The sequence below is a fragment of the Lepidochelys olivacea genome (assembly GCF_965140295.1).
Source record: "Lepidochelys olivacea isolate rLepOli2 genome assembly, chromosome: 2".
NCBI classification, from domain to species: domain Eukaryota; kingdom Metazoa; phylum Chordata; order Testudines; family Cheloniidae; genus Lepidochelys; species Lepidochelys olivacea.
This window is the reverse complement of record NC_140412.1, coordinates 2,594,351-2,622,180: the sequence shown is the minus strand read 5'-3', so window position 1 is coordinate 2,622,180 and position 27,830 is coordinate 2,594,351. Positions and strand designations below refer to the sequence as shown.

The following is a 27,830-nucleotide window of genomic DNA, read 5'->3' as shown; positions in this document are numbered from 1 at the left end:
TCAGGCTCACACACTTTATTCACACACATACCCAGTGCGCCCCAGGTGAGCCTTTCCCAGGCAGCACCCTGCAGCGGGGGGAGCCCAGCCTGCCCCGCTTGCTGCTGCCACCTCTGGGGACTGGCAGGGGGAGGCGGGTGCCACGGGCTGCTTTCCCAGCGCTGGGGGAAGGGACAGCTGATGTGCTGCAGGGGCTTTATCTGGAAGAACTAAAGTCGAAGCCCTGAGAAAAGGGCCTGCCCCAGACTCTGGGCACAGTGTCCCTCCATGCTGGGCGGAGGGGCCGGGCTGGCAGGGCCAAGGCGAGAGCAGAGGGTGGGTACAGAGGAGATGCCAGGAGGACCCTGGGTGCAACGCCAGCAGCGGGAGAGAAGCAGCAATTTAGGCGAGGCCTCTCCCCTGGCACAGCCTGTGCGGGGCGCCCTTCCTCGCTGCCTTCCAGGCTCTGCCCAGGCCTGTGCGTCCTCCCTCCTCTAGGGATCCCTGCCTGCCGCCATTCCTCGCACCCTGCCCCGGCCCGCAGCACCCCCCAACTGCTCTGCTGGGACAGCGCTTCCCGCAGAGCCCCCAGCCGCTCGCACCCTCCTGCTAGCGGAGGAGGGGCTGCCTGGCCCCTCCGGGTCGGACGGCTCTCTCCTTGTGTCCTGTGCACAAACACACAGTCAGCTGGTACTTAGCAAACTCCCACCCCACGTGCACCAGCACAGCCCCATGGGGCAGAGGCTGGGAAAGGGACCTAGGAAAACTCTCGGGGGCCATGGGGGGGGCCTGGGGATTAGTGCTCTGTTCCCCTGCAAGCGCCCCGAGGTCACCGTTCTACGCTTCCCCAAGAGAGCTGGCGTTGGGCCTGCCACAGCCCTAGGAGAGACCCAGCGGTCAAGTCCCAGCTCTCGGCCAGGGTGTGACCCCAGCCCTCCCTGCTGCAGGCCACGAATGGCTCAGGCAGCAGCAGGACAGGCCCGGCCCAGTTCTGTGCCGCTGTGGCTAATGCTTTGGCTACTGGCCGCTCTGAGCTGGGCGCAGCCTGTCGGAGCTCGGCTGCCCTGGCGTTTGAGACAGTCCAATAAATTAAGACGGAGGCAGCCCAAGGGGGCCGCCCCCCCACCATAGGGCTGTGGCTCCAGGGCCCGGTGTCCACGCTGGGCACTAGAAGAGCTGCAGTAAGAACTCCGGTGCCCACTCCAGGGCAGTCTGTGTGACGGCCAGAGCCGCTGCCCCCAGCGTGGCCGAAATCCCCCACACGGCCGCTTTCACCAGCGGGCTGTGCCCAGCCGTGGGCAGGAGAGCAGCAGCTTCGGGGTGGGCGCTGTCCTGTTGCTTCTGGCTGCGCAGCACGGAGTCTGGGCGCTGGCGGGAGGCGGCCAGCTGGAAGGCGGTGAAGGTGCCTATGGAGATGCTGGGAACAGACAGGGAGGGAGCCTGTTAGCACGGGGATGAATGGCATGCAGGGTTGGCCAGGGCCCGGCTGGGGCTCTGCTCCCTAATGCCGAGGTGCGAGGGCAACTCTCTTCCCAGGCTGCATGGGGGGACCTGTCCTCCTCGGCTGCACTGCCATGTTAAGAGAAGGCAGGGGGGCATCTCTGAGCACAACCCCCAGTGCAGCCCTCAGCTCTGCCGAGCTGGACACCCTGGGTTACCGCCCTGGGTGGGAGGGAATCAGACCTGCTCCAATGTCCGCCATTACCGCGCTGCCCAGGGGCTGGAGACCCACAGAAAGGCCATTTACGCTCGTCCTCCCACAGCCAGGGGCCTTCCGCTCCGGCAGCGCCAGCCTGTGCCGTAGTCTTGGAGCCGCTCAGCCCCAGGGCTGCATGGGGGGGGTTGGCCGGACGTGTGTGACAGCGGAGTGGGACGAGCTCACCGCCAGCCTGCCAGACACCATGAGCTAAGAGGGGTGCCCAGTCCCCCCACTGCAGCCGCCAGCATGCCTGAGAGCTTGGCCAGACCGCCTGGTTTTCTCACTGCTCCAAGGACAGAGGGAAAATCGACAAGGCGTTTGGGAACCCTGGCCCCTGGCAGCAGGGATGGTCGGGGAGTGGGGCAGCCAGCTACATGACAAGGAAAGAGAAGAGCTGCACCTTTAACCAGACACTCCTGCCAGGGCCCGGGGCAGCCCCACACCTAGGAGACCACTGGGGGCCGGGTGCAGGTCCAGCAGCAATTGGCCTCCCGCTCCCCCCGCAGCCCTGTCCTCCCTCACCTCTTGTGGTGCTGCAGAGCCGCCTGCTTGGCCAGCTCGGTGTGCGGGTGGCGCTGGAAGAGCTGGAGGGCCCGGGAGAGGAGGCTCTCGTACGGGAGGTTCTGGGGGATTTGGGACAGAAGCTGGTGGACGCTGGGCATGTCGCAGTCACACGCCAGCACCTCCTCTTCCCGGTGCAGGACGATCTACCGGGAGAGCGCGCCATGGTCACATGGGACACGTGCCCCTGCAATAACCCCCAGCCCCGACAAGGGCTCTCCGTGGGCTGCCCCTACCACGCCCCGGTCAGACGGTTCTAGGTTTTACACCATGCCCAGCACCTTACCACGCCTCTGACAAAACAGCCACCTCTGGGGTGGAGCACAGCAGCTGTTTCGCAGAGAACAGGACAGTGCACACCAGTTTGAGACAGGAAGTAAAAGAGAACCCCGTGACCAAGTGAAGTTGCAGGGGGAGCTGCGAGCCACAGAACACAGTCACCCTCCTGGGAGTTGGGCTGGGACTCCACGTTAAGCAACTCAACTGGCTAAAAGAGCCAGAGGATCATCCGTGGCCAGGAGCAAAGGCACAGGGACAGGGACCTCGCACCACACCGGGGCGCTGGGCTCAACGCTGGCTCCCCCTCTGAGTTACTCACCCCCTCCCTCCAGCAACTCAGCGGTCTCCCATCCAGCTACGGACCATCCCGGCCGGCTTAGCTTGTGAGAAGGGCCAGGGGACAGAGCTGCGCTCGCTGGCCTGCGTTCGAGGGACGTCGGGCTGGGGGATCGCAATGGGCCCTTCTGGCTTTGGAAGCGGGGGAGGCAGGCTGGCAGCCGGTCACCTTCCCCTGCTAAGCCCCCCATGGAAGTGGGGTGCCAGGGGACAGGACTCCCTCCCAATTCCGCTCCCTGGGGCGGGGAGCCAGGGCTGAGGACTGCAGGCAGACGTACCGCGGCAGCGAAGTAGACAGGCAGGAGCGGGTGCGAGGCCAGGAAGAAGTCGTAAAGGCGCAGGACGTGGGGGAAGCTGGTGAGGACGTGGCCATACCACGTGATGAGCCAGCTCAGGGCAAAGATCGTCCCCACCTCCGCTCTGCAGACATGGGAGAGAGGGTCCTGCTCAGACGCTGACTGTCTCCATCCTGCCAATACCCCCAGTGCCGCCCCCGCACCCCAACCCTGACCCGCCGCCCCCAGCTTGCAGCCTTCTGCCCCATCCCCCAACCTCGACCCGCTGCCCCCAACCCTGACCCGCAGCCTCCTGCCCCATTCCCCAATCTCGACCCGCTGCCCCCCAACCCTGACCCACAGCCCCCCGCCCCCACCCTGACCCACAGCCCCCCACCCCCAACCTCAACCCCTACCCGCAGCCCCCGCTCCCAACCTGCAGCCCCCCCAACCCCACCACACAGTTCCCCGTCTCCCAGCCCTGACCCACAGCCCCTCAACCCGTCTCCCAATCCCACCACACAGTTCCCCGTCCCCCAATCTGGCCCCACAGCCCTCCACCCTCCAATCCTGCCCCCCAGCCCCCTGCCCCCAATCCCAACCCACAGCCTCACATCCCAACCCCAACCCGCAGGTCTCAGCCCCACAGTCCCTCACCCCCGCCCCACTGCCCCACAGCCTCCTGCCCCCAACCCGCAGTCCCCTACCCCCAACCCTACCCACAGCCTCCAATCGCACCCCACATCCCCCCTCCCAACCCCAACCTGCAGCTCACTGCCCCACAGTCCCCCAGCCCCCAATCCCAACCCTCTGCCCCAACCCGCAGCCCCCCGTCCCAACCCCTACCTGCAGTCCCCCGCCCCCACCCTCCAATCCCGACCCACAGCCCCTGCAGCCCCAGCTCCTCCCCCACACCCAACCAGTTGATACCTCCCAACCTGCAGGACCCAACCCAATTATTTCCATCCTGGGCCCATCTTGGGGGGTGGGGGTGGAGAGGGGTGGGCTCTGGGCAGATCAGTCACGTTGCTGCTGGGCCTGGGAAGGAGGCAGAGTTGCATGGCGCACAGCCCCTGCCCGCCCCCAGCCCAGCCCCACGACTGACGGTACCTCAGCATGAAGTCATGGAGGCAGAGGCTCTCCCGCTGGAGGATGGGCATGAGATAGTTCAGGATGTGCTTGGTGCTGTCCATGGTGGGGTCCATGAAGTCCCTGCAGACGGGGAGAGGTTAGAAGAGGGTGTCCCCAGTGAGGCACCAGGAGTGCGGACGGGCGTGATCACCACGCCCCCACTCAGTGCATGCTGCGACCGGGAGCCTCCCCGCTCCTCCCCGCACTGTAGTACAGGCAGGGTGGATAAAAATCAATGATTTAAAAAAAAAAAAATCAGATTTTTTTGATAAAATGTTTTTTGAGGAAAAAACCTACCTAAAGATAGTTTTAATTAAGATACATTATAGCTCAAATATATCATGGATTATAAATTCTAATTCTATAGTTTGAGACAATATATTCATGTTGATAGCTGCTTTCAACTACCTGAAAGGGGGTTCCAAAGAGGATGGCTCTAGACTGTTCTCAATGGTAGCAGATGACAGAACGAGGAGTAATGGTCTCAAGTTGCAGTGGGGGAGGTTTAGGTTGGATATTAGGAAAAACCTTTTCACTAAGAGGGTGGTGAAACACTGGAATGCGTTACCTAGGGAGGTGGTAGAATCTCCTTCCTTAGAGGTTTTTAAGGTCAGGCTTGACAAAGCCCTGGCTGGGATGATTTAACTGGGGATTGGTCCTGCTTCGAGCAGGGGGTTGGACTAGATGACCTCCTGAGGTCCCTTCCAACCCTGAGATTCTATGATTCTAGGTAATGTTTAAGAAAAGTTTTGTAAATGAGTTCCAATAGTTCATGGATGAGGGACCCAATCTGATGCGGTTCCAGGGGCTTCTGTATAGATTATTTAGCGTAAATCTTTCTATCTACCTAATAGGACTCAGTGCTCAGTCTGGAAGATACCATCAGAGATGCTTAGTTTAGCAGTTCCCAAACTGTGGATTTGTGTCTCCAGAGATAACATGCTTGTTAACAGCAAAAATGTTTTTAAATAAATAAATAAATAAAATATAGAGGTGAGAAATAACAGAGCTCAACCCTATTGTCCATCAGGAAATGTGTGTACACAGAGTCAATCCCTTACCTCTCTCTAAAAGGGCAATGTTTCAAAAAGTTCAATGAATAGAAGATTGTTGGGGGCAGAATAGATCTGGATAAGGAGAAAAAGTCTGGAGATAAATAGGAGAAGGGAGGGACAGGCAGTAGAAACAAAAGTAAAACTATTTGAGCAGCATATTCCAGAAGTTTCGAGGTCTTTCTGAGTGTAGCCTTCATTGATTTGATATCTACCATACCATTCTTTCACTAGAAGGGAAAACCTATAATAGCAGCAGGAGGTAAGACAGACCCAGTTTGGGAATATTTGAATGAAGTTCCTCTACCTGTGGCTAAGACAGGCATGCGTGCAAAATGCAAACAGTGCGTAGATGGAAGGGGATTAGGCTTGTCTGAATGAAACAACATCAGGAGAAGTGTTCCTTCTCAGGAGGAAGCTGCATTGAAGATGATGAAAGGAACATGTCTGAACATGCAGGATCTTCAGGTTGGTAAACTTTTTTATTTCACACTTCTCTCTTAAGGACGGCCTGACTTCCTTCTGGACTATTATTGAATTCTCATATTTGAGCAAAAAATACAGTTGTTACTCTATGGTACTGTCATTTTAGATGCAGCTGTGATAAAAAATAAAGAGCTGAAATAGGCAGATCTTCCTTTTACAATTTCACCTTTACAGTAGTGCTGAGTGTCAGCGAATGCAATGAGTAACGAACACTAAATGAGCAGTATGGTAATAATTAAATAACTGCATTGACTTATTTTGTTTAGGAGAATCCATCCTCAACATACAGGATTCTGAAGACTCTCCACCTTCAAGATCACCATCATTTTCTATAGTTTCAGAGTTCTCTGCCAATGACAGTGTTTCAGTCACATCATGCATGTCACACAGCTACAGTATGGCACCTGTAGCAAAAAGAAAAAAATACTCCATCGTCCAGAAACAACCATAGATAAAGTTAGTGATAAGAACCAACTGATTACAAAAAGAGGTAATTGATGAAAAAATTGCCCGATTTGTTTACACAACAAACTCTCCTTTCCGTATGATTGAGAATCCACACTTCATTAACATGGTTCAGTCATTAAGACCAGGATACAGATGCTCCCTGGGTTACACAAGTCCCGACTTACACAAATTCGACCTTACGCAAAAAGTCCCATAAGGCATAAATAAAGTTTTCGAGTTGCGGAAAATATTGCATAGTTTATGGAAATGCAAAGTACTGTAGTGCGGAGGAATACAGCAGCAGGACCTCCTACAAGGGAAGGCTTTGCGCTCTCACAGCCTCGTGTTATTTCAGTGATACTGTATTTCTGTTATTTCACCCTATTATTTCATTCAAATCATGCCTGGAAAGCGACCAAATGATAGCAAGAGTGCAGGACCAACTCGTAAGTGAAAGAAGATTGATTTAGAGCAGAAAATGAAAATAGTGAAAAAGTATGAAGGCGGACAAAGCCTGCCGTCAATTGCTCGTGAACTCGATTTGGCTACCTCAACAGTGAAAAGTATTTTGAATGATAGTGCACATATAAAAGAGCATGTGAAAGGCTCTGCTCCTTTAAAATCAACCGTCATAATGAAGCAGCGTTCTGGAGCTATCTACGAAATGGAAAAGTTATTAACAATGTGGATGGAAGATCAGATTCAAAACGTGTGTCGCTTAGCTTCATAGGTATTCAAGCGAAGGCTAAGAGTATGTTTGAAGTCATAAAGGGAAAATATAGTGATCCTAATGCAAAGTTTGTGGCTAGTCATGGGTGGTTTAATAGATTTAAACAACGTGCAAATTTTCACAATGTAGAAGAGAGTGGTAAGGCTGCTAGTGCTATACAAAAGCAGCTGAAAAGTATCCCAAAGTGTTACAAAAACTTATAGAAGAATGTGGTTATACAGCCCAGCAAATCTTTAATGTTGATGAAACTGGATTGTTTTGGAAAAAAAAATGCCAGACAGAGCAAACATTTCAAAAGAGGAAAAGACAATGCCAGGGTTTAAGGCTGTGAAAGATAGGCTAACGCTTTTGCTTGGAGGTAATGCTGCTGGAGATTGCAAATTGAAACCATTGCTTGTTTATCATTCAGAAAATCCCCATGTGTTTAAAGGCATAAGTAAGGCTACCCTTCCAGTTCATTTCCATTCAAATCGAAAGGCTTGGATCACAATGGCACTTTTCGAAGACTGGTTCATATATTTATCCCCGAAGTGGAAAAATTCTGCAGAGAAAACGACATCCCATTCAAGATTATGCTTATCGTCGATAATGCTCCTGGACATCCCGCACATTTAGACAACTTTCACCCTAATGTAAAAGTCGTGTTTCTGCCTCCTAACACGACTTCGATCCTACAGCCCATGGATCAGGGGGTCCTTGCTAATTTTAAAGCCTATTATTACCTATAAAGAACATTTGCACCGGCAGTAGAAGCAACTGACAGAGAGACTGGCAAGACTTTACGCGATTTTTGGGAATTGTGTAACATTTACCAAGCCATCCTAAACATTGCTAAGGCCTGGGCAGGGGTTACCCAAGTTTGTTTGAATGCCGCATGGAAGAAAACATGCCCACAGTTCGTACACAGCTTTAAAGGGTTCAAAAAAGAGGAAATCTCTGAGGAGGTGGCAGATGACATAGTGAAGCTTGCCGAGCAACTTGAGCTGGAGGCTGATGTTGGGGGTGTGGATGAGCTTATTGAATCCCATGGAGCTGAATTATCCAATGAGGATCTCATGGAATTTGAAGTGGAGGAAGAAGTTGAAGAAGTAGAAGAGCCACGACACTTCAACACCCAGGAGATGGCACTTGCATTTTGTGAGATTGAGTCTGCAATGGCAAGGTTTGAGAAGATAGACCCCAATTCCTCACGATTCTTGAAAGCGAACAGAGGCATTGACGAAACGCTGGCCTGTTACAGACAGATATATGAAGAGAAGAAAAAGGCCACTATCCAGTCATCTCTCAATAAGTTTGTAAAGAAGGTTGAAAGGTCTGCAATGTCCATATCTCCACAGCCTTCCACCTCCAAAGCCCCTTCTAACGACCCCAATGATGTAATGCCTGTCTCCTCCTCTCCTTCCTCATCTACAAATTAAGCCCATTGTCATTCACCACCAAAACGCAGCCTTCAGTGCGCCAGGATAACAATAGGATTAAGGTAAATGCAATATTTTTGTTGTAATTGTTTTTTATGCTTGAACAATATACGTTTCCAACTTGCATAACCCGAATTTTACGTAAGGCTTTTCGGAACGGAACGATTGCGTAAGTAGGGAAGCATCTGTACACTCCACCCAACACAGCAGAAGTTGCAAGAAAATTGCTGGACAAAGTGCCTGAAAGAGAAACTGAGCAGTGTGCCAAAAACCTAGACGGTGAAATTGTTAACATGAGTCTTGATGGGTGGAGCAATGTCCACAACGATCCTGTTGTATGTGCTTGTGTGAAAACAGAAGAAGGGAATGTCTTCCTTACAGAAACAATTGATCCATCAGGAAATGCTCACACAGCAGAATACTTACAAGAAGTAGCAGTAAAACAAACTGAAAAAAAATTCAAATGTCTACTACGCAGCTTGGTCACAGACAATGCTGCAAATGTATCCAAGATGAGAAGAAATTATTTAGAAGAGAGAGTCCCAAGCTAATAGCATATGGCTGCAGTGCTCGTTTGATGCACCTCCTAGCCAAAGACGTCAGTGTTCCAGAAATAAAAGTTGAAATTGCAAAATACTTCCGTAACAACCACTTTGCAGCAGCTGCTCTGAAAAGAGTGGGAGGAACCAAGCTCACTCTCCCACAAGACGTGCGATGGAACTCAGTCGTGGACTGTTCTGAGCACTGTAACAAGAACTGGCCTAATCGGATGACAGTTTGTGAAAAAAATTGTGAAAAAATAGATGGCCCTGTCATAGCCTAAGTTCTCAACATTGGGCTTAAGAGAAAAGTTGAACACGTGCTGAGCACCCTGAAGCCTGTTTCCGGGGCCTTGAACAAAATGCAGGGAAATCGCTGTTTTATTGCGGACGCTGTTGAAATCTGGAAGGAACCGAGCAAGATCTTAAAATACAGAAATATGCAATGACAGAGTTAAATTACAAGCATTAAAAAAAACCAGATGGGACAAGCACCATCTCCAGCTCATTTTCTTCCAAATATTCTCAATACTGGGTACCAGAGTCAAACCTTAACTGCTGAAGAAGAGGAGTTGGCAATGACATGGACATCCAGCAATCATCCCTCCATAATGCCAATTATAATAAACTTCAGAGCTAAGGGTGAACCATTCAAGAAATATATGTTTGCTGATGATGTTTTAAAGAAAGTCACAGCAGGAAACTGGTAGACGTCACTTAAGCACTTGGATTCAGAGACTGTTGAAGTGATCATCTCACTTTTACCAGCAGTAGCTTCTTCTGCCGGTGTAGAAAGAATATTTTTCTTCCTTTGGACTAACTCATTCCAAATTGAGAAGTCATTTGGGACCTGAAGAAGCAGGAAAGCTTGGTTTTCTTTTCCAGATTATGAACAAACAGGAAAATGAAGGTGAAGACGACTGAGTCAGCTGCCGAAGCCAATATTTTAAGTTTCTCATGTTGATCTGGCTGACACAGTCGAGTTAATTTTTGGGTTGTTTTTTTTTTTTAAATATTTCATTGAACTATTTTACTTAAAAACAAACCTGATTTTAAAAAAAAGTGAAGGTTTAACTAAATTCAAAAATTCATATACTTGTTTTGTTAAAATATTATATCTTTGCGGTTGAAGAAAAAAAATCCAGAATACATAACACTGTTGTTTTAGTGAAATAAAACAATTTAAATGTCTGTCTGGTGATGTTCTCCTCCTAATACAGCATGGCAAGAAAATCCTCCAAATATTAATGATTAACCTGTTGGATTGGAGATAGTTCACCTCCCAATGACTTCATAAACATCAGCCTCATTTACCTTTGGTAAATGAAATAACCAAACAATTATTAATTTTCTGATATAGCTGTAAAACTCATCTGAAAAGTTTTCAAAATAAATCACTTTAAAAGTGTGTACCTTCTAAAAATGAAACCTACTTCTCTCTCTGAGTTGTGAAGAATATGTATTAAGGTTATAACAACCAACAAGAATGGACATTTATGTAGAAATCCATGATTAAATCGAGTCTTCCTGACTTTTGATATAAATCAATTTGATTTAAATCAAATCCACCCTGCTTATAATGAAACAAACGAAAGTTTATTTAGGAAAGAACAGAGATTCAACTAAGAACAGGAGAAAGTGATGGAAACAAACGATGACTGTACAAAACCAAACCACAAAACGCATGTGGGTCTGCACTTAGTTACAGTTACCTTTCCTGCCTAACACAATAGGCTGCTCCCATGCTCCAAAGTTCAGTCTCCTCACAGAGACAGCTGGCTTCCTGGGAACCAGCATCCAAACATTCAAAAAACACCCCACCTCCACAAGATGTTTCCTCAGTGAATTAATCCAGAGGCCCTTCCCGCACTACGTGTTACAGTGACAGTCTATTGTCTTTACTCACACAGGGCGATCCTGTTCCTTTTTTACCTCCAAGTGGTTGATTGTTTGCAGTTGTCTCTGATGGTTTCCATCGATTAGCCTTGCTCCATTCCAAGGCTGACAACTGAGCCTTGCAGTACATCACCAGCTAACTAGGGAGCAATGACAACTCCCTCCTGCTTGAGTGGGCCGTCACCAAGACACATTATCCCCTGGTGAGTAACTTCTTCTCCAAGCCCATAAAGCACACAGTCAATAGAGTTACATTAGTCCCTAAGTATTACTCGTATATACACCTCACAAGGATTATGAGATGTGGTAAGTTACAAGCTTGCCATATACCCCTCACGGATAAATACCCTGCAAGACATGTGTTTGGTATAGCAAGTTTGTCAGGTCTGAGAAGAGACTTTTTGGAAAGAAGAGGGGACCCTTTGCTACGGGTCACAGAGGTCTCAAATAAAAGCCACTGCTGCACCAGTCATCATAGAATCATAGAATATCAGGGTTGGAAGGGACCTCAGGAGGTCATCTAGTCCAACCCCCTGCTCAAAGCAGGACCAATCCCCAACTAAATCATCCCAGCCAGGGCTTTGTCAAGCCTGACCTTTAAAAACCTCTAAGGAAGGAGATTCCACCACCTCCCTAGGTAACGCATTCCAGTGCTTCACCACCCTCCTAGTGAAAAAGTTTTTCCTAATATCCAACCTAAACCTCCCCCACTGCAACTTGAGACCATTACTCCTCCTTCTGTCATCCATCCTCTTTGGAACCCCCTTTTAGGTAGTTGAAAGCAGCTATCAAATCCCCCCTCATTCTTCTCTTCCGCAGACTAAACAATCCCAGTTCCCTCAGCCTCTCCTCATAAGTCATGTGTACCAGTCCCCTAATCATTTTTGTTGCCCTCCGCTGGTCTCTTTCCAATTTTTTCACATCGTTCTTGTAGCGTGGGGCCCAAAACTGAACACAGTACTCCAGATGAGGCCTCACCAGTGTCGAATAGAGGGGAACGATCACGTCCCTCGATCTGCTGGCAATGCTCCTACTTATACATCCCAAAATGCCACTGGCCTTCTTGGCAACAAGGGCACACTGTTGACTCATATCAATATCCTTGCAAAACGCGTGCACAGATGCTGCGTGCGGGGTACGCTCCTAAGGGCTGTGTCTAGAGACGAGCCACTGGCAGAGGTGAAAAACAGGTTTTCGGTCAGACAAGGAATGTTTCTCTAGCAGGCTGTTTTCATGTACTTTAAGCAGCGTCTGGTTCACAACCTCATCAATCCGAGCCAAATGCTAATGCAGGATCGGGAAACCGTCAGAGAGAGAAAAGTAACAGGAGGAAGCAAGTGGCAGCTATGTTCATTCCCTCTGGAGCCCCTGGCACTGGCCACTGTCGGAAGACAAGCTACAGGGCTAGATGGCTGGGGGAAGGGATAGCTCAGTGGTTTGAGCATTGGCCCGCTAAACCCAGGGTTGAGAGTTCAATCCTTGAGGGGGTCATTTGGGATCTGGGGCAAAAATTGGGGATCGGTCCTGCTTTGAGCAGGGGGTTGGACTAGCTGACCTCCTGAGGTCCCTTCCAACCCTGGTATTCTAGGATTCTATGGACCTTTGGTCTGACCCGGTCTGGCTGTTCTTATCTTAAAATGCACCTCGAAGCTTTGCTCTCTAGGACATTTGGGAGACAAAGACGACATCCTGGCATCCTTTGCCTGGGAAGTAAACAGGCAGCGATTTGCTTCATGACAGTGGGGTCTCAACCAGGCCTGGCTGAAAACGCTGGCGAGAACCTTGGGCGAGATAAGCTGCTGTAGACCGGAGGGTAACCTGGTCGCTAAGTGCAGTCTCTAGGAACTGTGCTGTGATACTGTTTTTCATGCAACCGTTTGTTTCCAATATTCTTACTTGCTGTCCCCTGAATCTCTGTCTTTGATGATAAACTTATTCTTGTTTTCACTCTAAATACACCCAGGTGCTGCGGGCTAAGCACAGTGCTGGCCCTCAGCTGAGCCGTACCAGCTGGTGAGTTCTGTGTGCGCAGGAGGGCTGGTCACTCTGTGAGTGCCCAGTGGCTCGGGGCTGGGCCCTCCAGAGGGACGCTCTGAGGACTCGGGGGTGGGTGTGTGCCTACCGCTCCCTGCGGAGGGAGCGGGGCCTGCGGAGGCCTGGCAGGCAGTGCTTGGTGGTTTTGGGGAGCTGATCCCCAGCAGGCCCAGACAAGACTTCCTCACAGCCCTTAGACAGACATGGCTACAAGGGCCAGAGGACCCAGCGCCGCGGCAGCAGCTCCCCTCCCTGCAATGAGCTATCCCCAGGGGATGCCCCTTCTGAGCTGGAGCAGTCTGTCTCTGGGAACCCAGCCTGGCGGGTGTGGGGAAAGGGGCACTGCTAGTCCCAGGGAGACCCTGTGAGATTCCAGTCCAGATCTCTCAAGAGCCAGACTGATGCCCCAGTGGTTAATGCTCTGCACTGCAATGCAGGAGACTCAGGCTCAAAGCCCCCCAGGGCCGCAGTGAACACCGCGGGGGACAGGGCTGGTGCCCCAGGGGTCCCTGGCTGGCACAGTGCCCTGCAGTGCCACACTGACTCCCAGACCAAGGCACAGGCTGGCCGAGGGGACGTCCCACCCCACTCCAAGGCAGCCCTGTTGGCCTGATACCGGAGATGGTGGGTGGAGAGTTTCTCCAGCAGTGCGCTGCCCATGCGCTCGCCGGCCACCAGCAGGAGCGTGACGGCGATGTCATGGTAACCCTGGTAGTAGTGCAGCTCGGGGTGAGCCCTCAGGATGTGCAGGATGAGGTCGATGAGCTGCTCCTGCAGGACCTGGCGCTGCTCGGGCCGCATGCCTGCGCAGAGACGGAGGGTCAGAGCCCCAGGGCACCGTGCAATGCAAAAACCCTGCTCCAGCACCTCCCACCCCGCCAGCTCCTCAGAGCCGGCCCCCACTGGAGTCTCCAGCTCCCCCACCCTGGCTCTGCTTGAGCAGGGGGTGTGGTGGGAAGACTGTCAGACAGGAGGCCCCTGCAGCGGTGTGGCCCTTGGGCTGACTGCAGACCCCTCTAAACCCCTCTGGCCATTGGTCCCAGCCAGGTCCTCCTGACCGAGTGCGCTGGGCCTCAGGCCCAGGTACCCGGGCTCCACGAGCTGCCCTGTCCCAGCTGTCTCAGCAGGTCCCAAGCGGAGATGTGGTCTCTGCTGCAGCTGGGCCTGCTTCCTTTGAGGATTAGCACCAAGGCCATGAGCCAGCAGCCCCCAGAGTGCCAGGAGCACAGCAGACTGGAACCAGCAATTAGGAGCTGGGGTCCCCGTATCGTCCCTCCCCATCCTGCTGAGCCAGCCAGTCCCTCATCCAAGCCCGGGCTTATGGAGAAGAAGAAGAGAGGCCTGGAGTGCCCAGCGAGCCCCAGTGCGGGGCGCACGTGGGGCGGGAGCGTGATCGCCGCGTTTGGTATTGTGAGTTGGTCAGGTCTGAGAAGAGAACTGTTAGCAAAGAACAGGGACCCTTCGCTCTTCCAGCCTGACTCGCACACGGAGCTTCCTCACCACACCTTTTTCAGCTGAGCGGCCCCCACTGGCCCCATGAAGCCAGGTGAGACTGGTGCCCCACCAACCCCCTCAAATATCCCACCACCTGGCTGGCCAGATTCACCCTCAGAGACAGCAGAGGAGCGACAGGGAGAGGAGGGAATGAATCTCTAGGCAAGGGATGTGGGCAGGGGGCTGCTACAGCCAGACGCTCGGGTGCGGGGCTGGGTTAGCGGATGTTCTAAGGCAGGACCACAGGATCCAGCGAGGGGCACAGGTACCTTCCGAGGCAGGTGGCTCCCCTCCGGCACCAGCTCTGCAGGGCAGAGCCAGGAACAGGCAGGACAGAAAGAAAACACAGTTACCAGGGAGACCCCCCTGCAGCATGTTCCCCGCTGCACTGGACCCAGGCTGGGCTCTGCCCGGTGAGGAGGGGCATGTGCCGTGGAGCCTAGCCATGCGTGTGGATGCACGGGACGAGCCTCAGGAACCTGCGGGGGTGTCGGGAGCCCTGGGCCCTCGCTGACTCTTGCAATGGGGAAGTGGGGAAGCACTTAACCCTTCCCTGGCCACTCTGAGCTGAGAGCAACAGCCCAACGCAGGAATGAGGACATGACCTCTGGGAACGCTCCACCCCGCCCTTACAAAGCTACCTGGCCCCACCTCACACACCCCTGGGCAGGAGGTGGCCTTGGGTCTCCATCCCAGCAGTGCAGCCTTTGGGGAGAGGGGAAACAAACACCCCTTCTCCCCTCAAATCCTCCTGCCCCCCAGCAACTCCAGCCACCCTTCCCCACAGCTCCCATGGGAGGGAGGTGGGGCCATCAGGCCTCTGCCCCCTGGGACTAACCGATGCCCAATCCCAGCAGACAGAAAAGCTCTCCCCAGCTGCCACCACTTCAAACCAGGAAGGGCCTGCGGGAACCTCGCTGCCCACAGGCACGCCCGGCACCAGGGCACGTCTCACCTTGGGGGAAGCGGCGTGTGGAGCGGTTCACGTCTAGCTGCACTTGGGTGTAGTCCTTGTGGTTCCGGCGGACAGCCCTGCCTGGGGGGAGAGGCCAGTGGGGTCAGGGCTAGCAGCAATCCTGGCAGTCCCACATACCTCCTCAAGGAGCTGCCCGGCTGACATGGGGGTCTGCAGCATGGACCTCAACTCAGACCCAAGAGCTGCAAGAACAGGACAATAGCAGAGGCAGCCCCTCCTCCCCACTGCCCTGTATCCCTCCTTGGCTGGAAGGACTGGTTCAGCCTGGCATCGGAGAGGTGAGAGCTTGGGTACCCCGTCTGAGCCTTTGCCCTCTAGGACAGGATCACTGGGTTAGGCACGTCCAGCCAGTCACATGGCCCCTGCTCAATGCCCCCCCAGACAGCTCTGATTGACAGCTCATTGGAGGGCTGGTACCCATACAGCACTGGGCTAGCGAGCAGGGAGCTGGCAGCAGTTCCAGTGTCACAGTGGCAATGACTGCTCTGTGCCCATCACCCTGGCCCCAGGGCATGCCAAGGAGATGAGGAGCAGTCAGCTAGTGGGCAGAGCACACAGCTGGAGCTAACAAGGCAGACATTAACCCCAGCTCTAACAGGAGCCTGGGCAAGTCTCTGGCCCGGTCCCCATGTTCCTCAGGCATTAGTCCATCTCCTGGCTCAGGGCATGCAGAAGGGGATCACAGCTCCACTCCCAGGGCGGCAAGAATTAGTCAGCACCCCAGTCAGGCTCAGTGTCTGAAGTCAGCAGCTTCTCGTCCACTATCCCCACTACAATGACGATGAACCACTGTGAGGCAGCAGGGAGGGGGAAGTGTTGACCTGGGAATGTGGCAGGGGAGTTTCACTGGGGATGGGTTTCAGAGTAACAGCCGTGTTAGTCTGTATTCGCAAAAAGAAAAGGAGTACTTGTGGCACCTTAGAGACTAACCAATTTATTGAAGCATGAGCTTTCGTGAGCTACAGCTCACTTCATCGGATGCATGCCGTGGAAACTGCAGCAGACTTTATTTATACACAGAGAATATTTCTCTGTGTATAAATAAAGTCTGCTGCAGTTTCCACGGCATGCATCCGATGAAGTGAGCTGTAGCTCACGAAAGCTCATGCTCAAATAAATTGGTTAGTCTCTAAGGTGCCACAAGTACTCCTTTTCTTTTCACTGGGGATGGGAGACCTGAGAGCCTGTAACCTGAGCCGGGAGGGGGAGGTAACACCTCTGCCCAGGAAACTGGACAAAGGCTGCAGGAGGGAGCCTGCTTGGGGAGGGGGCGGGGGGCGGGGAGGGGAGCCTTGGCAGCCACACATATTTAAACACCTTCTGGACACACCAGCCCACAACCTCCCATGTCTATCATGAGGTGCCACCCACGGGGACTACAAGCCCCAGCATGCACTGCTCTCCCAGCATCCAAGCAGGATGAAATGTAAGCACGCTACGAATATGAATTAACCCCACGGAGATCTATACGATCCCCATTACACAGGGGATGCTGATGAACAGAGGGGCAAAGTGATGCGACAGCAGCAGAGGTAGAGAGAGAACCCAGGAGTCCTGGCTCCTAGGTTCCCTGCTCTAACCACTAGCCTATAGTGTCCCTGCATAGAACCAACCATGCAAGTGAGACCCAAGCACTTCCCACTCATGTGACAGTCAATCAGAACTCTCCCCCGGTGCCCGGAAGCCCGTTAAGGTGCTGGCCAGCCCAGCAGCGAGGCCCTGGGGCACAGACACGCCCCTGTACGCCAGGGAGCTGAGCCCCCCTACCTGGCTTGGGAGGCAGGTTGTACACGTTGACGCTGAGCAGCTTCGGCCAGACCTTCCTGCGGATCTCATCTGTGAGCAGCCCCCCCTCGCTCACAGCTGCCCCCCGGAGGGTCTCCACAGCCACAGGGTCACTCATTAGGGCCTGGTGGATTAACAGCAGCTTCTGCTTCCTCTTCGACCCGAGCAGCTCTGCCAACAGGAGAGAGATGGTCACCGTCTATGCCCTGCCCAGCTCCCCACGCTTGGCTGTCGCCACCTGTATCCTTCTCCTGGCTTAGCCTTCACTCGAATCCCTCCCTGCAGCACCCAGCGTGATCCTCCCAGGGCTTGGGGCACTGGGCACACGCTCAGCTCTGCCACCTACCTAGGCCTGCAGACTCCTCAGGGAGGGGCCTGGGACTCCACCTGTGGGATGCACCCAGGGAGAGGAGAGACAGAAAGCGGCGCAGCCAGTTTCCCCAGATTCAACGAGGATAAAGGCAAACGAATAAGCGAACTCCCAGCGGCTCAAGGGGAGACAGAGCAAGGGCGCAGGTAGGCAGAGCTCCTGAAGAGGCAGCGAGTAGGTACCAGTTTGGTTTCGTCTCCCATCACAAGAGCAAGCAGCCCAGCGTAGCTGTGGGCACTGCACGCACAGGGACCAAGTCGCAGAGCAGGGAGGGGAAGCTCCCACCTGGGGCACTGCGCCCAGTTCCAGCCACCCCATGCCCAGAAAGAAAGCGACAAACTGGAAGGAACTCAGAGAAACGGGTGACTGGAGGCTCCTTACTGGAGAGAGTCTGACACGAGCAAGGCTTGGCTCAACGACAGCTGTGGGGCCATGGGGCAGAGATGTGGATGCGAGGCCAAAAGGCCAGGGGACACTCCAGCTAGCACAGAATGCTGCAGCTTGTCTCCTCAGCGACACTGGCTACCACGAGTGCAGCAGGCCCATCCTCCGCTGATCTCGCAGAGAACAGAGTCTAGCTCAAGGTACTGCACGGCCTAGCAGTGGGGAGTCTGAATGGAGTCCATCGTGGATAGCGCCGGTCCTCTGGCCCCAGGGGACCTTTCTGCCATCAGGCGGCAGAGATTTCCCAGGGGCCATCCAGACTATGCAACGGCCGCCCCAGGGACAAAGGGTCACCCCAAAGCTCGCCAGCCCTGCTCCCTGTGCCAGCTGAACATGGGCCAGATGGGACCGCCGGGATCTCAAGTCCAGCCCCTGCTATTGCAGGTGACCCCATTGTGTGATCCTGACAGGACAAGTTCCCACCAGCAGGTCTGCAAGAGAAAAGCTGCCCCACTCCTCTGATCGAGCTGTCCAGGCACGGCCACAACAGCAGAGAACCAGAGAGCCCTTGGCAAAGCCCCTCGCAGGAGGTTGTTATGAAAACAAAGCAGACAGGGGAAGACACAAAATCTTGTGGTGAATCAGAAACTAGCCAAGGCTGAAAACAAGGATGAGGAGGAGTATGTGGGCAAAGGGTGCGTGAGCTCTCTGGGGCAGGGACGACCTTTTCTGCAGAAAAGGACCTGGGGATTACAGTGGACGAAAAGCTGGACATGAGTCAGCAGCGTGCTCTTGTTGCCAAGAAGGCTAACGGCATATTGGGCTGCATTAGTAGGAGCATTGCCAGCAGATCGAGGGACGTGAGTATTCCCCTCTATTCGGCAGCGGTGAGGCCACATCTGGAGTCCTGTGTCCAGTTTTGGTCCCCCCACTACAGAAGGGATGTGGACATATTGCCCTCCGCTGGACTCTCTCAGAGGAAAATGATTGGGGGCTGGAGCACATGGCTTATGAGGAGAGGCTGAGGGAACTGGGCTTGTTTAGTTTGCAGAAGAGAAGAGTGAGGGGGGATTTGATAGCGGAACTACCTGAAGGGGGGTACCCAAGATGATGGAGCTCGGCTGTTCTCAGTAGTGGCGGATGACAGAAAAAGAAGCAATGGTCTCAAGTTGCAGGGGGGGAGGTCTAGGTTGGATATTAGGAAACACTAGTTCACTAGTGGGAAGCACTGGAATGGGTTCCCTAGGGAGGTGATGGAATCTCCGTCCTTAGAAGTTTTTAAGGCCCAGCTTGACAAAGCCCTGGCTGGGATGATTTAGTTGGGGATTGGTCCTGCTTTGAGCAGGGGGTCGGACTAGGTGACCTCCTGAGGTCTCTTCCAACCCTGATCTTCTATGATTCTATGACCTGTGCAGCCCCATGCCAATGAGGCTCTGGTCCTGAATGGTGATGCTGGTCCCAGTACAGAACCCAGAATTTAATTATTCATTACACAGGGAAAAAAACGACATTAAAAAGAACATTATTAAGGTTGCCAAATCAAGCACTCAAAAATTACAAAAAGCCTTAATTCGGCCCCCTTTGTGCATCTGCATTACAATGCAGTCCTTAATTATGTGATCAGATACTATTTGTTCCCCAGGATTCCTGCCTCATTCAGTTCACAGGATGGATGATGCTCATTTATCCTCATCCACCACTGTGCAGCCCCAGGCCTTATTCACCCACAGCATCTGAACCCTGCTCTTCAACACTATTGTTCATTTCCTCTTGGGCTTTTCTAAGGCCCTCAGCACTATAGCATCCGAGTGCTTCACAAACAATTTATCTTTGCAACACCCCTGGGAAACCGGTTATCACCCCATTTTACAGATGGAGCCCTGAGGCACAAAGGGATTCATTTTGGGGTGGCCAATCTGAGACACCTAGGACCTGATTCTTCAGAGTACTTAACATCAACAGCACTTTGTATGTTCAAAGCACAGCTCCCGTTGAGTGCTCAGTGCTTCTGCAAACCAGCCCCCAGGTCTCAAGTCGGGCACCCAGAAAATGGTGCACACACAAGTTAGCACCCACCTGTAAAGAGCCTGGTTTAAGTGACTTGCCCAGCAGCACACAGGAACTCTGTGGCAGAGGGAGGGATAGAATCCAGTTCTCCAAGGCAGCATTCACCCACCTTAACCATGAGACCAGCCTCTCCGCCTGCATTCCCCTGCCTCCTTCACTACACACCTTCCAACTTCTGCAACAGATGAGGCAGCTGCCTTCAAGACACAGCCCTGACTGCATCCCCAAAGCAGGTCCCTCCTGTTTACTGAATCGGGGGGTAGGGGCACTGAGAGCACAGGGGAGACAGTCCCCCTGTTCCCAGTTGTGGTCTCTCCAGCCTCAGGGCTGGAGCATGCTCAGAGCTGATGGAATCTATGGAGCATGTGTGAACTACAATTTCTCAAAGGCTTGTTACTTGGCCAACTGTGGACGGATTGACACAGGGATGGCAAAAGGCACCACCCTAACGCAAAGTCCAGGCCCACGCCCAATTTCGAGTCCCTGCTCCAAAGCATAGAGGTGCCAGAGCTTCTCAAAGGCATGGTTGCCAGGACTGTAACATGGGCTGACCCACTGTAGCTGAAATTTTCAAAATAAAATAATAATAATAATTAGCCTGAGGCAGACACCTGGCTTGAAAAGCTTTATCCCAGCCAATTAAAGACTGGGAAAGTTATAAGCAATTGAAAACAGGGTGTTATCATGGGAAATGTCAGGCATCCATAATAACGGCGGATGCTCCGAGCCCTGCCCAGAACGACGCGGGAAAGGGAGAGGGGAAGTCTGCAGAAGACACAATTATTTTAGTTTGTTGAGAGTGGAGACGGCTGAGGAGCTTCCGAGACTGACCCAAGCAGTGCCGTGGCCAGCGGATTCACTTGTAACCAAAGCGCAGTGATGCCCCTTTGGAGTGACTAGCCTGAGCTCCTCGGGCCGCTCTAACAGAACCAGAGCGGCTCAGGCAAGGGGCCTGGGCAGCACGCAGGACAGGAAACAAAGGTCCGGCTCAACGGGCAGCAGCAATCCAGAGACAAACAAAACGTCAGGGTGAAGAATCGTACAGAGGCTACCCCCCTGCCACTGCGTGAATCAATGGGGCAACCTGCGCTGGGATTCTGGAGCAGCTCCAGCCATGTTAGGGATGTAGCAGAAAGAGGGGTGGGGGAGGGTGCAGGGGAGTGCCGGGTATTACCGAGGGGCAGGTTGGCTCCCTTCAGTGTCCCAGGGCTGGCGTGAAGCCTGCTGTCTCACCCACATGCAGCCAGCTTGGCGGGTTTCACAAGCATGCTGACTTCCCGGCAGGCTCCAGCAGCATCAGCAGCTCACAGGACAGGCTGGCAGGGGGAGGTGGAGAAGCAGATGTTGGGACATCCACCCACCGCAGCTGTCACCCTCCCCTCCGTGCACCTGGCCCCGCAACTAACCCCACCACAGGACCCAGGAGCAGCCCTTCTGCGCAGCCCTCGCTCGGGCAGCGGCCACAAGCCGGGACGGGGGTGAACACAAGCAGGAAGGCTCCAGCAGGGCAGCTGGATGCCATCCCCTGCTCAGGGATCGCTCCCTAGAGGATGCCTTCCAGACTCTTAGCCCCTCTAGCCTGAGGCACCCCAAGTGACGGGGTTCCCCTGCGTGGGGAGGGGCTCTACAGCCTGAGCCAGCTCACTGCAGGGCAGCGATGGGGCTCCCAGCCCTTCCCACAGGGAAAGGACTTCCCATCTCAATGCATCTCACCTACCTACATTCCATCCCCTTCCTCCTGACTCCACCCTGCTCCTCCCCACACTCCCTCCCTCCTTCACCCTTTGTTGGCTGCCTTCGTGGGGATAGACGCATGGGGCGCTTTTAATCTGGCCATCCAGCTCTGGCTCTCCAGGCCCTGAGCATTTCTGTAGCTCTTCTCCGAATTCCCCGCAGCTGGCTTTCTAGGGGCCAGCGCAGAACGCACTATTCCAGGAGCAGAAGCCCCAGAAGCCACGTCAGGGACTCTCTCCTCCTTGCTCCAGGCTGGAGACCTCTCCCCACGATGGCATCACCACCGATATCATTGCGAACGTCACCCCACACCTCAGCCCTGACGCCTCCAACTGAGTGCTCCAGGGACAAGGGGAGGGAGCAGGCTCAGACACAGACGTGGCAGAAAGGCGCAGCGGGTTTGGAAGCCACTCCCCACCGTTTTCCCCATTACCGGCCTCCCATAAATCACCACTAGAAACCAGAACGTTCAGGGCTGGCGCGTCAAGGCTATGACACCAGTCGCACGTCACCAGCACCTGCATGGGTCAGGCCCTGAGCTTCACAGCGCATCAGACACTTCCCAGGGAGCCCCAAGAGGTCGAGTGCTCAGGGACCAGTTTATGCAGCAACATGTTTGCCCAGCTAAGCGCAGGTCTGGAGCATCCTCTGGCGCGACGGGATGCAGAGACAGGAAGCAGAAATGCTCTATAAAGAGAAGCCAGCAATTCAGCACACTCCACCGTTCTGTTGGGTGCACCCTGGCTCTCCTTCCCTCCCATCACGGGTTCTCCCAGCTGTTCCACAAAGCACCGCCCTTAGTTTCTTTTCCAGCAGTGAAATTACAACCCTGGCCCGTATTCCAGGCAGCGCCCCTCTGGCGCCGAGGGGTTAATGCGCCCAACTGCAACCCTGAGGGTCGCCGGTTCGGCTCCATGCCGCACTGAAAGGTCACCTCCAGCTCACCCAGCTGCGAAGTGGGTACCCGGTCCATCAGGCTGGGGCAGTCAAAGGCAGTGGACGTGATGCTGGCACAATTGCCTCCGTGTGCCGCTGGCTGTGAAACGGACAGGCCTCAGGCACGTCGGCCCGATGAGCCACGGCCCCCCACCTTTCTTCCTGCAGCTCCTGCCTGAGCCCCAAGGAGACAGGCGGGGTCCTGCCAGCACTGCCTGGCCACAGCCTTTCCACCCCATCACAGAGCAGCCACGTAGGGAACGAGGCTGCTCCCTCAGGAGACATAGCAACGAGGCCGAAACTCCCAAGCACCCAAACCCTCCTCCTCTCCACGCAGAGAGCGCGGACCCACCCTTGCCCAAGAGCCTGGCTGGAACGTCCCAGGGAGCTGCATCGTGAACTGCCAGCCAGGCTGGGAGCAGGGCACATGTGACCTCGCGACTCCCTTTGCCGCTCTGCACAGTTGCCCTGAAGAGGCCTCAAGGCCAGAAGGGTGAAGCGAAACCGGGGGGCAGCACATTTCCCAATCCAAGGGCAGGGGGGTCAGACACAACACGCTAGCTCTGCAGCAGCTTTGGGAAGCTGCAGATAATAGAATGCCAGTTCCTAGAGCTATCATCCACAGATCTCACAGCGCTTCACCGGGTCCAGTTTACACAGATGGGGAAACTGAGTCACGGAGCAAGGAAGTGACTTGTCCCAGGTCACCCAGCAGGCCAGGGGCAGAGTCAGGAACTGAACCAGTCTCCTGAGTCCCTGCCCGGTGCCCTACCCACTAGGCCACCTTGCTTCCCATCGGCACAGGGCAGCCAGTCACCAGACAGCCCAGCACTGGGCTGCGCTCTAAACACAGCACTCAGTCACCAGAGCTAGAAACCCCAGCCTGGGCCTGCCCAAGGGCTGTCCCCTGTCCCCAAGCAAGGCCAGCAGTGGCTCTCAAGGAGGACACAAGAAGCCAGTAGCGGGCACTCACGGGATAGCCTGTCCCAGGGGAAGTGCCTCCCTAGCCCCCACCAGTTAGCACTGAATCATGCCTTGTCGTGGGGGAAGGGGTCTATAGCTCCCTACAGCCCTGACAGCCCCACTGGAGAGGGACGGGTGGGGCATCCAGCCAGGACCATCCCAGCCCCACTGCCGGAGCTGCACCTACGACACCCACCCATAGACTTTAAGGTCAGAAGGGACCATTATGATCGTCTAGTCTGACCCCCTGCACAACGCAGGCCACAGAATCTCACCCACCCGCTCCTGTAACAAACCCTCACCTATGTCTGAGCTACTGAAGTCCTCAAATCGTGGTTTATAGACTTCAAGGTGCAGAGAATCCTCCAGCAAGTGACCCGTGCCCCACGCTGCAGAGGAAGGCGAAAAACCCTCAGGGCCTCTGCCAATCTGCCCTGGGGGAAAATTCCTTCCTGACCCCAAATATGGCGATCAGCTAAACCCCGAGCATGTGGGCAAGACTCACCAGCCAGACACCCAGGAAAGAATTCTCTGTAGTAACTCAGATCCCACCCCACCGAATATCCCACCTCAGGCCATTGGGCAAATCTACCGCTAGTAGTCAAAGATCAATTAATTGCCAAAATTAGGCTATCCCATCCCACCATCCCCTCCATAAACTTATCAAGCTTTGTCTTGAAGCCAGATAGGTCTTTTCCCGCCACTGCTCCCCTTGGAAGGCTGTTCCAGGACTTCACTCCTCTGACGGTTGGAAACTTTCGTCTAATTTCAAATCTAAACTTCCCGATGGTCAGTTTATATCCACTGCAGCATGTCAAAGAGCAGCATCCCCTTCTGCCCTCCCCCCCCCAGAGCATGGGGGTCCCCAAGGGTCAGCACCCCCCAGCACCTCCCCTCACCCCAGAGCACAAGGGGCCCTCAGGGGTCTGTGCCCCCCAGCACCTCCCCCCACCCCAGAGCACAAGGGGCCCCCCAGGGGTCAGTGCCCCCCAGCACCTCCCCCCACCCCACAGCACGGGGCCCCCCAGGGGTCAGCGCCCCTCAGCACCTCCCCCCGCCCCAGAGCACAGGGGCCCCCCAGGGGTCTGTGTCCCCCAGCACCTCCCCCCACCCCAGAGCACGGGGGCCCCCCAGGGGTCTGCGCCCCCCAGCACCTCCCCCCACCCCAGAGCACGGGGGCCCCCCAGGGGTCTGCGCCCCCCAGCACCTCCCCCCGCCCCAGAGCACAAGGGGCCCCCCAGGGGTCAGCACCCCCCCCGCCCCAGAGCACAAGGGGCCCCCCAGGGGTCAGTGCCCCCCAGCACCTCCCCCCACCCCACAGCACGGGGCCCCCCAGGGGTCAGCGCCCCTCAGCACCTCCCCCCGCCCCAGAGCACGGGGGCCCCCCAGGGGTCAGCGCCCTCCAGCACCTCCCCCCGCCCCAGAGCACGGGGGCCCCCCAGGGGTCAGCGCCCCCCAGCACCTCCCCCCGCCCCAGAGCACAAGGGGCCCCCCAGGGGTCAGCGCCCCCCAGCACCTCCCCCCGCCCCAGAGCACGGGGGCCCCCCAGGGGTCAGCGCCCCCCAGCCCCAGAGCACAAGGGGCCCCCCAGGGGTCTGTGTCCCCCAGCACCTCCCCCCGCCCCAGAGCACGGGGGCCCCCCAGGGGTCAGCGCCCCCCAGCACCTCCCCCCGCCCCAGAGCACGGGGGCCCCCCAGGGGTCAGCGCCCCCCAGCACCTCCCCCCGCCCCAGAGCACGGGGGCCCCCCAGGGGTCAGCGCCCCCCAGCACCTCCCCCCGCCCCAGAGCACGGGGGCCCCCCAGGGGTCAGCGCCCCCCAGCACCTCCCCCCGCCCCAGAGCACGGGGGCCCCCCAGGGGTCAGCGCCCCCCAGCACCTCCCCCCGCCCCAGAGCACGGGGGCCCCCCAGGGGTCAGCGCCCCCCAGCACCTCCCCCCGCCCCAGAGCACAAGGGGCCCCCCAGGGGTCTGTGTCCCCCAGCACCTCCCCCCGCCCCAGAGCACAAGGGGCCCCCCAGGGGTCAGCGCCCCCTAGCACCTCCCCCCGCCCCAGAACACAAGGGGCCCCCCAGGGGTCAGCGCCCCCCAGCACCTCCCCCCGCCCCAGAGCACGGGGGCCCCCCAGGGGTCAGCGCCCCCCAGCACCTCCCCCCGCCCCAGAGCACAAGGGGCCCCCCAGGGGTCTGTGTCCCCCAGCACCTCCCCCCGCCCCAGAGCACAAGGGGCCCCCCAGGGGTCAGCGCCCCCTAGCACCTCCCCCCGCCCCAGAACACAAGGGGCCCCCCAGGGGTCAGCGCCCCCCAGCACCTCCCCCCGCCCCAGAGCACGGGGGCCCCCCAGGGGTCAGCGCCCCCCAGCACCTCCCCCCGCCCCAGAGCACGGGGGCCCCCCAGGGGTCAGCGCCCCCCAGCACCTCCCCCCGCCCCAGAGCACGGGGGCCCCCCAGGGGTCAGCGCCCCCCAGCACCTCCCCCCGCCCCAGAGCACAAGGGGCCCCCCAGGGGTCTGTGTCCCCCAGCACCTCCCCCCGCCCCAGAGCACAAGGGGCCCCCCAGGGGTCAGCGCCCCCTAGCACCTCCCCCCGCCCCAGAGCACGGGGGCCCCCCAGGGGTCTGCGCCCCCCAGCACCTCCCCCCGCCCCAGAGCACGGGGGCCCCCCAGGGGTCAGCGCCCCCCAGCACCTCCCCCCGCCCCAGAACACAAGGGGCCCCCCAGGGGTCAGCGCCCCCCAGCACCTCCCCCCGCCCCGAGCACGGGGGCCCCCCAGGGGTCTGTGTCCCCCAGCACCTCCCCCCGCCCCAGAACACAAGGGGCCCCCCAGGGGTCAGCGCCCCCCAGCACCTCCCCCCACCCCGAGCACGGGGGCCCCCCGCTCACCTCTCCGCCGCAGGCCCGGGGGGGGCCGCTCGGCCGAGCCGCCCCCCCGCTGCCTCGGGCCGCCGCCACTCATCGCCGCGGAGCCAACTCACAGCCCCCCCCAAGCCGGGCGACAGAGCCCGCCCCCCCGCCGCTTCCACCTCCCCATTGGCGCTGCCTCCGCTGCTCATTGGACAGAATCGCCGTCGCTCAATTTCCAGGCGCAGGAGTGGGTGGGGGGAGGAGGCGGGGCGCAAGGCGCGCTGGGAAATGTAGTTCACGGGGAGCTGAGGGCCTTGGGTTGTGTCAAAGAAGGGTGGGGGGCATGGGCATGGGGGGGTCTGCATGGGTGAGGGTGGGGATGCAAGGGTGAGGGTGCAGGGAGGAGGGTGTGTGGGGTGGGGGGGATGCAGGGGTGGGAGGTGCATGTGTAAGGTGGTCTGGAGGGGTGGGGTGTCTGGGGATGAGGGTCGGGGGTGCATGGGTGAGGGGGTCTGCGAGGCTAAGGGTGGGGCCTGCGTGGGTGATGGTGCAGATGATGGGGTCTGTGGGGGTGAGGGGCATGGGGTCGTGTGTGGGGATGAGGGGAGGGGATGCATGGGTGGGGGGTACATAGGTGAGGTGGTCTGCAGGCATGAGGGGGTCTGCAGGGGTGAAGGTGTGTGGAGTGGTGAAAAGGTCTGGGGTGAAGAGGGTGCACAGATGGGGTGGGGGCATGGGTGAGTGAGCAGAAGAAGGGGGCAGGTTCATGGGTGAGGGGGTCTGTTCGGGGTGCTCCCTATGGTTGACGTTTGGGTTTAATGATTTAGGGCCCCTATAATTATAGAAATCCATAACATGCAGTTCTTCAACCTCCTGCTTCAGGGTTTAAACCAGTCTCTGGGTAGCAGAGACCAGGATGAGAGTTATGTAGGGGGCAGATCAGTCCACATCTGCTCCTGCAGGCTTCTTACACCTTCTGCCGCAGCGTTGGGCGCTGGCCCCTGCCCTGTCAGAGACAGCAAACTGGGCTAGCTGGACCTCAGGCATGCTCTAATCTGGCCATTGCTACGTTCCTCTGTGGCGTCTGCACATCTGAACAATTCTGGCCCAGTGCCTGAAGTACTGCCCACTCTCATCCTGTTAGCACAAGGCTCAAACGATTCAGTGTGTTTTCCAGCAGCCCCAGCTCCTGGAGTCATGTGATTACATGAGACTCCCAGCTTTCATTTTTAAAAAAGAACAGTTTCTAGCCCTGCTCGTTGTGGAGAAAAACTTGGAACCATGACCCCTAAGGGCTCATGCCCGGCAGGCAGAGAAAAAAAGTTTATATTTAAGATCTCATGGTTTTTAAGCTAATCCCCTGATTTGGGAGACAGGATTCTGTAATGTCTGGCATTGGCCATACTGAGCCTCTCTGGGCCAC

At 56.2% G+C, this 27,830-nt stretch overlaps 1 protein-coding gene across 2 annotated transcripts; it reads right to left on the bottom strand.

The window, feature by feature from the left end:
• LOC311515766 (TBC1 domain family member 20-like) lies at window positions 1–26,557 on the bottom strand. Of its 2 annotated transcripts, XM_084619079.1 has the most exons (8): window positions 26,447–26,557; window positions 17,100–17,288; window positions 15,312–15,392; window positions 13,479–13,665; window positions 4,240–4,341; window positions 3,133–3,274; window positions 2,201–2,385; window positions 1,014–1,396 (listed from the first exon to the last, which is right to left on the bottom strand). In XM_084619079.1, the coding sequence occupies exons 1-8, from the start codon at window positions 26,517–26,519 to the stop codon at window positions 1,147–1,149; spliced, it is 1,209 nt and encodes a 402-aa protein (XP_084475205.1). In that variant the 5' UTR covers window positions 26,520–26,557; the 3' UTR covers window positions 1,014–1,146. The 2 variants fall into 2 exon arrangements, with proteins under 2 accessions (XP_084475204.1, XP_084475205.1); XM_084619078.1 differs by lacking the exon at window positions 2,201–2,385 and having other exon boundaries at window positions 1–1,396.
• Window positions 26,558–27,830: the final 1,273 nt, after the last annotated feature.

Bases quoted from the DNA above. Each gene is read 5' to 3' on its own strand.
- LOC311515766 (XM_084619078.1), bottom strand. From the start codon at position 26,519: ATGAGTGGCGGCGGCCCGAGGCAGCGGGGGGGCGGCTCGGCCGAGCGG. The intron at 15,393-17,099 runs GTAGGGGGGCTC...CTCTCCCCCCAG, and splicing joins CAACCTGCCTCCCAAGCCAG to GCAGGGCTGTCCGCCGGAAC. The intron at 1,397-3,132 runs GTACGTCTGCCT...GTCTGTTCCCAG, and splicing joins CTGTCTACTTCGCTGCCGCG to CATCTCCATAGGCACCTTCA.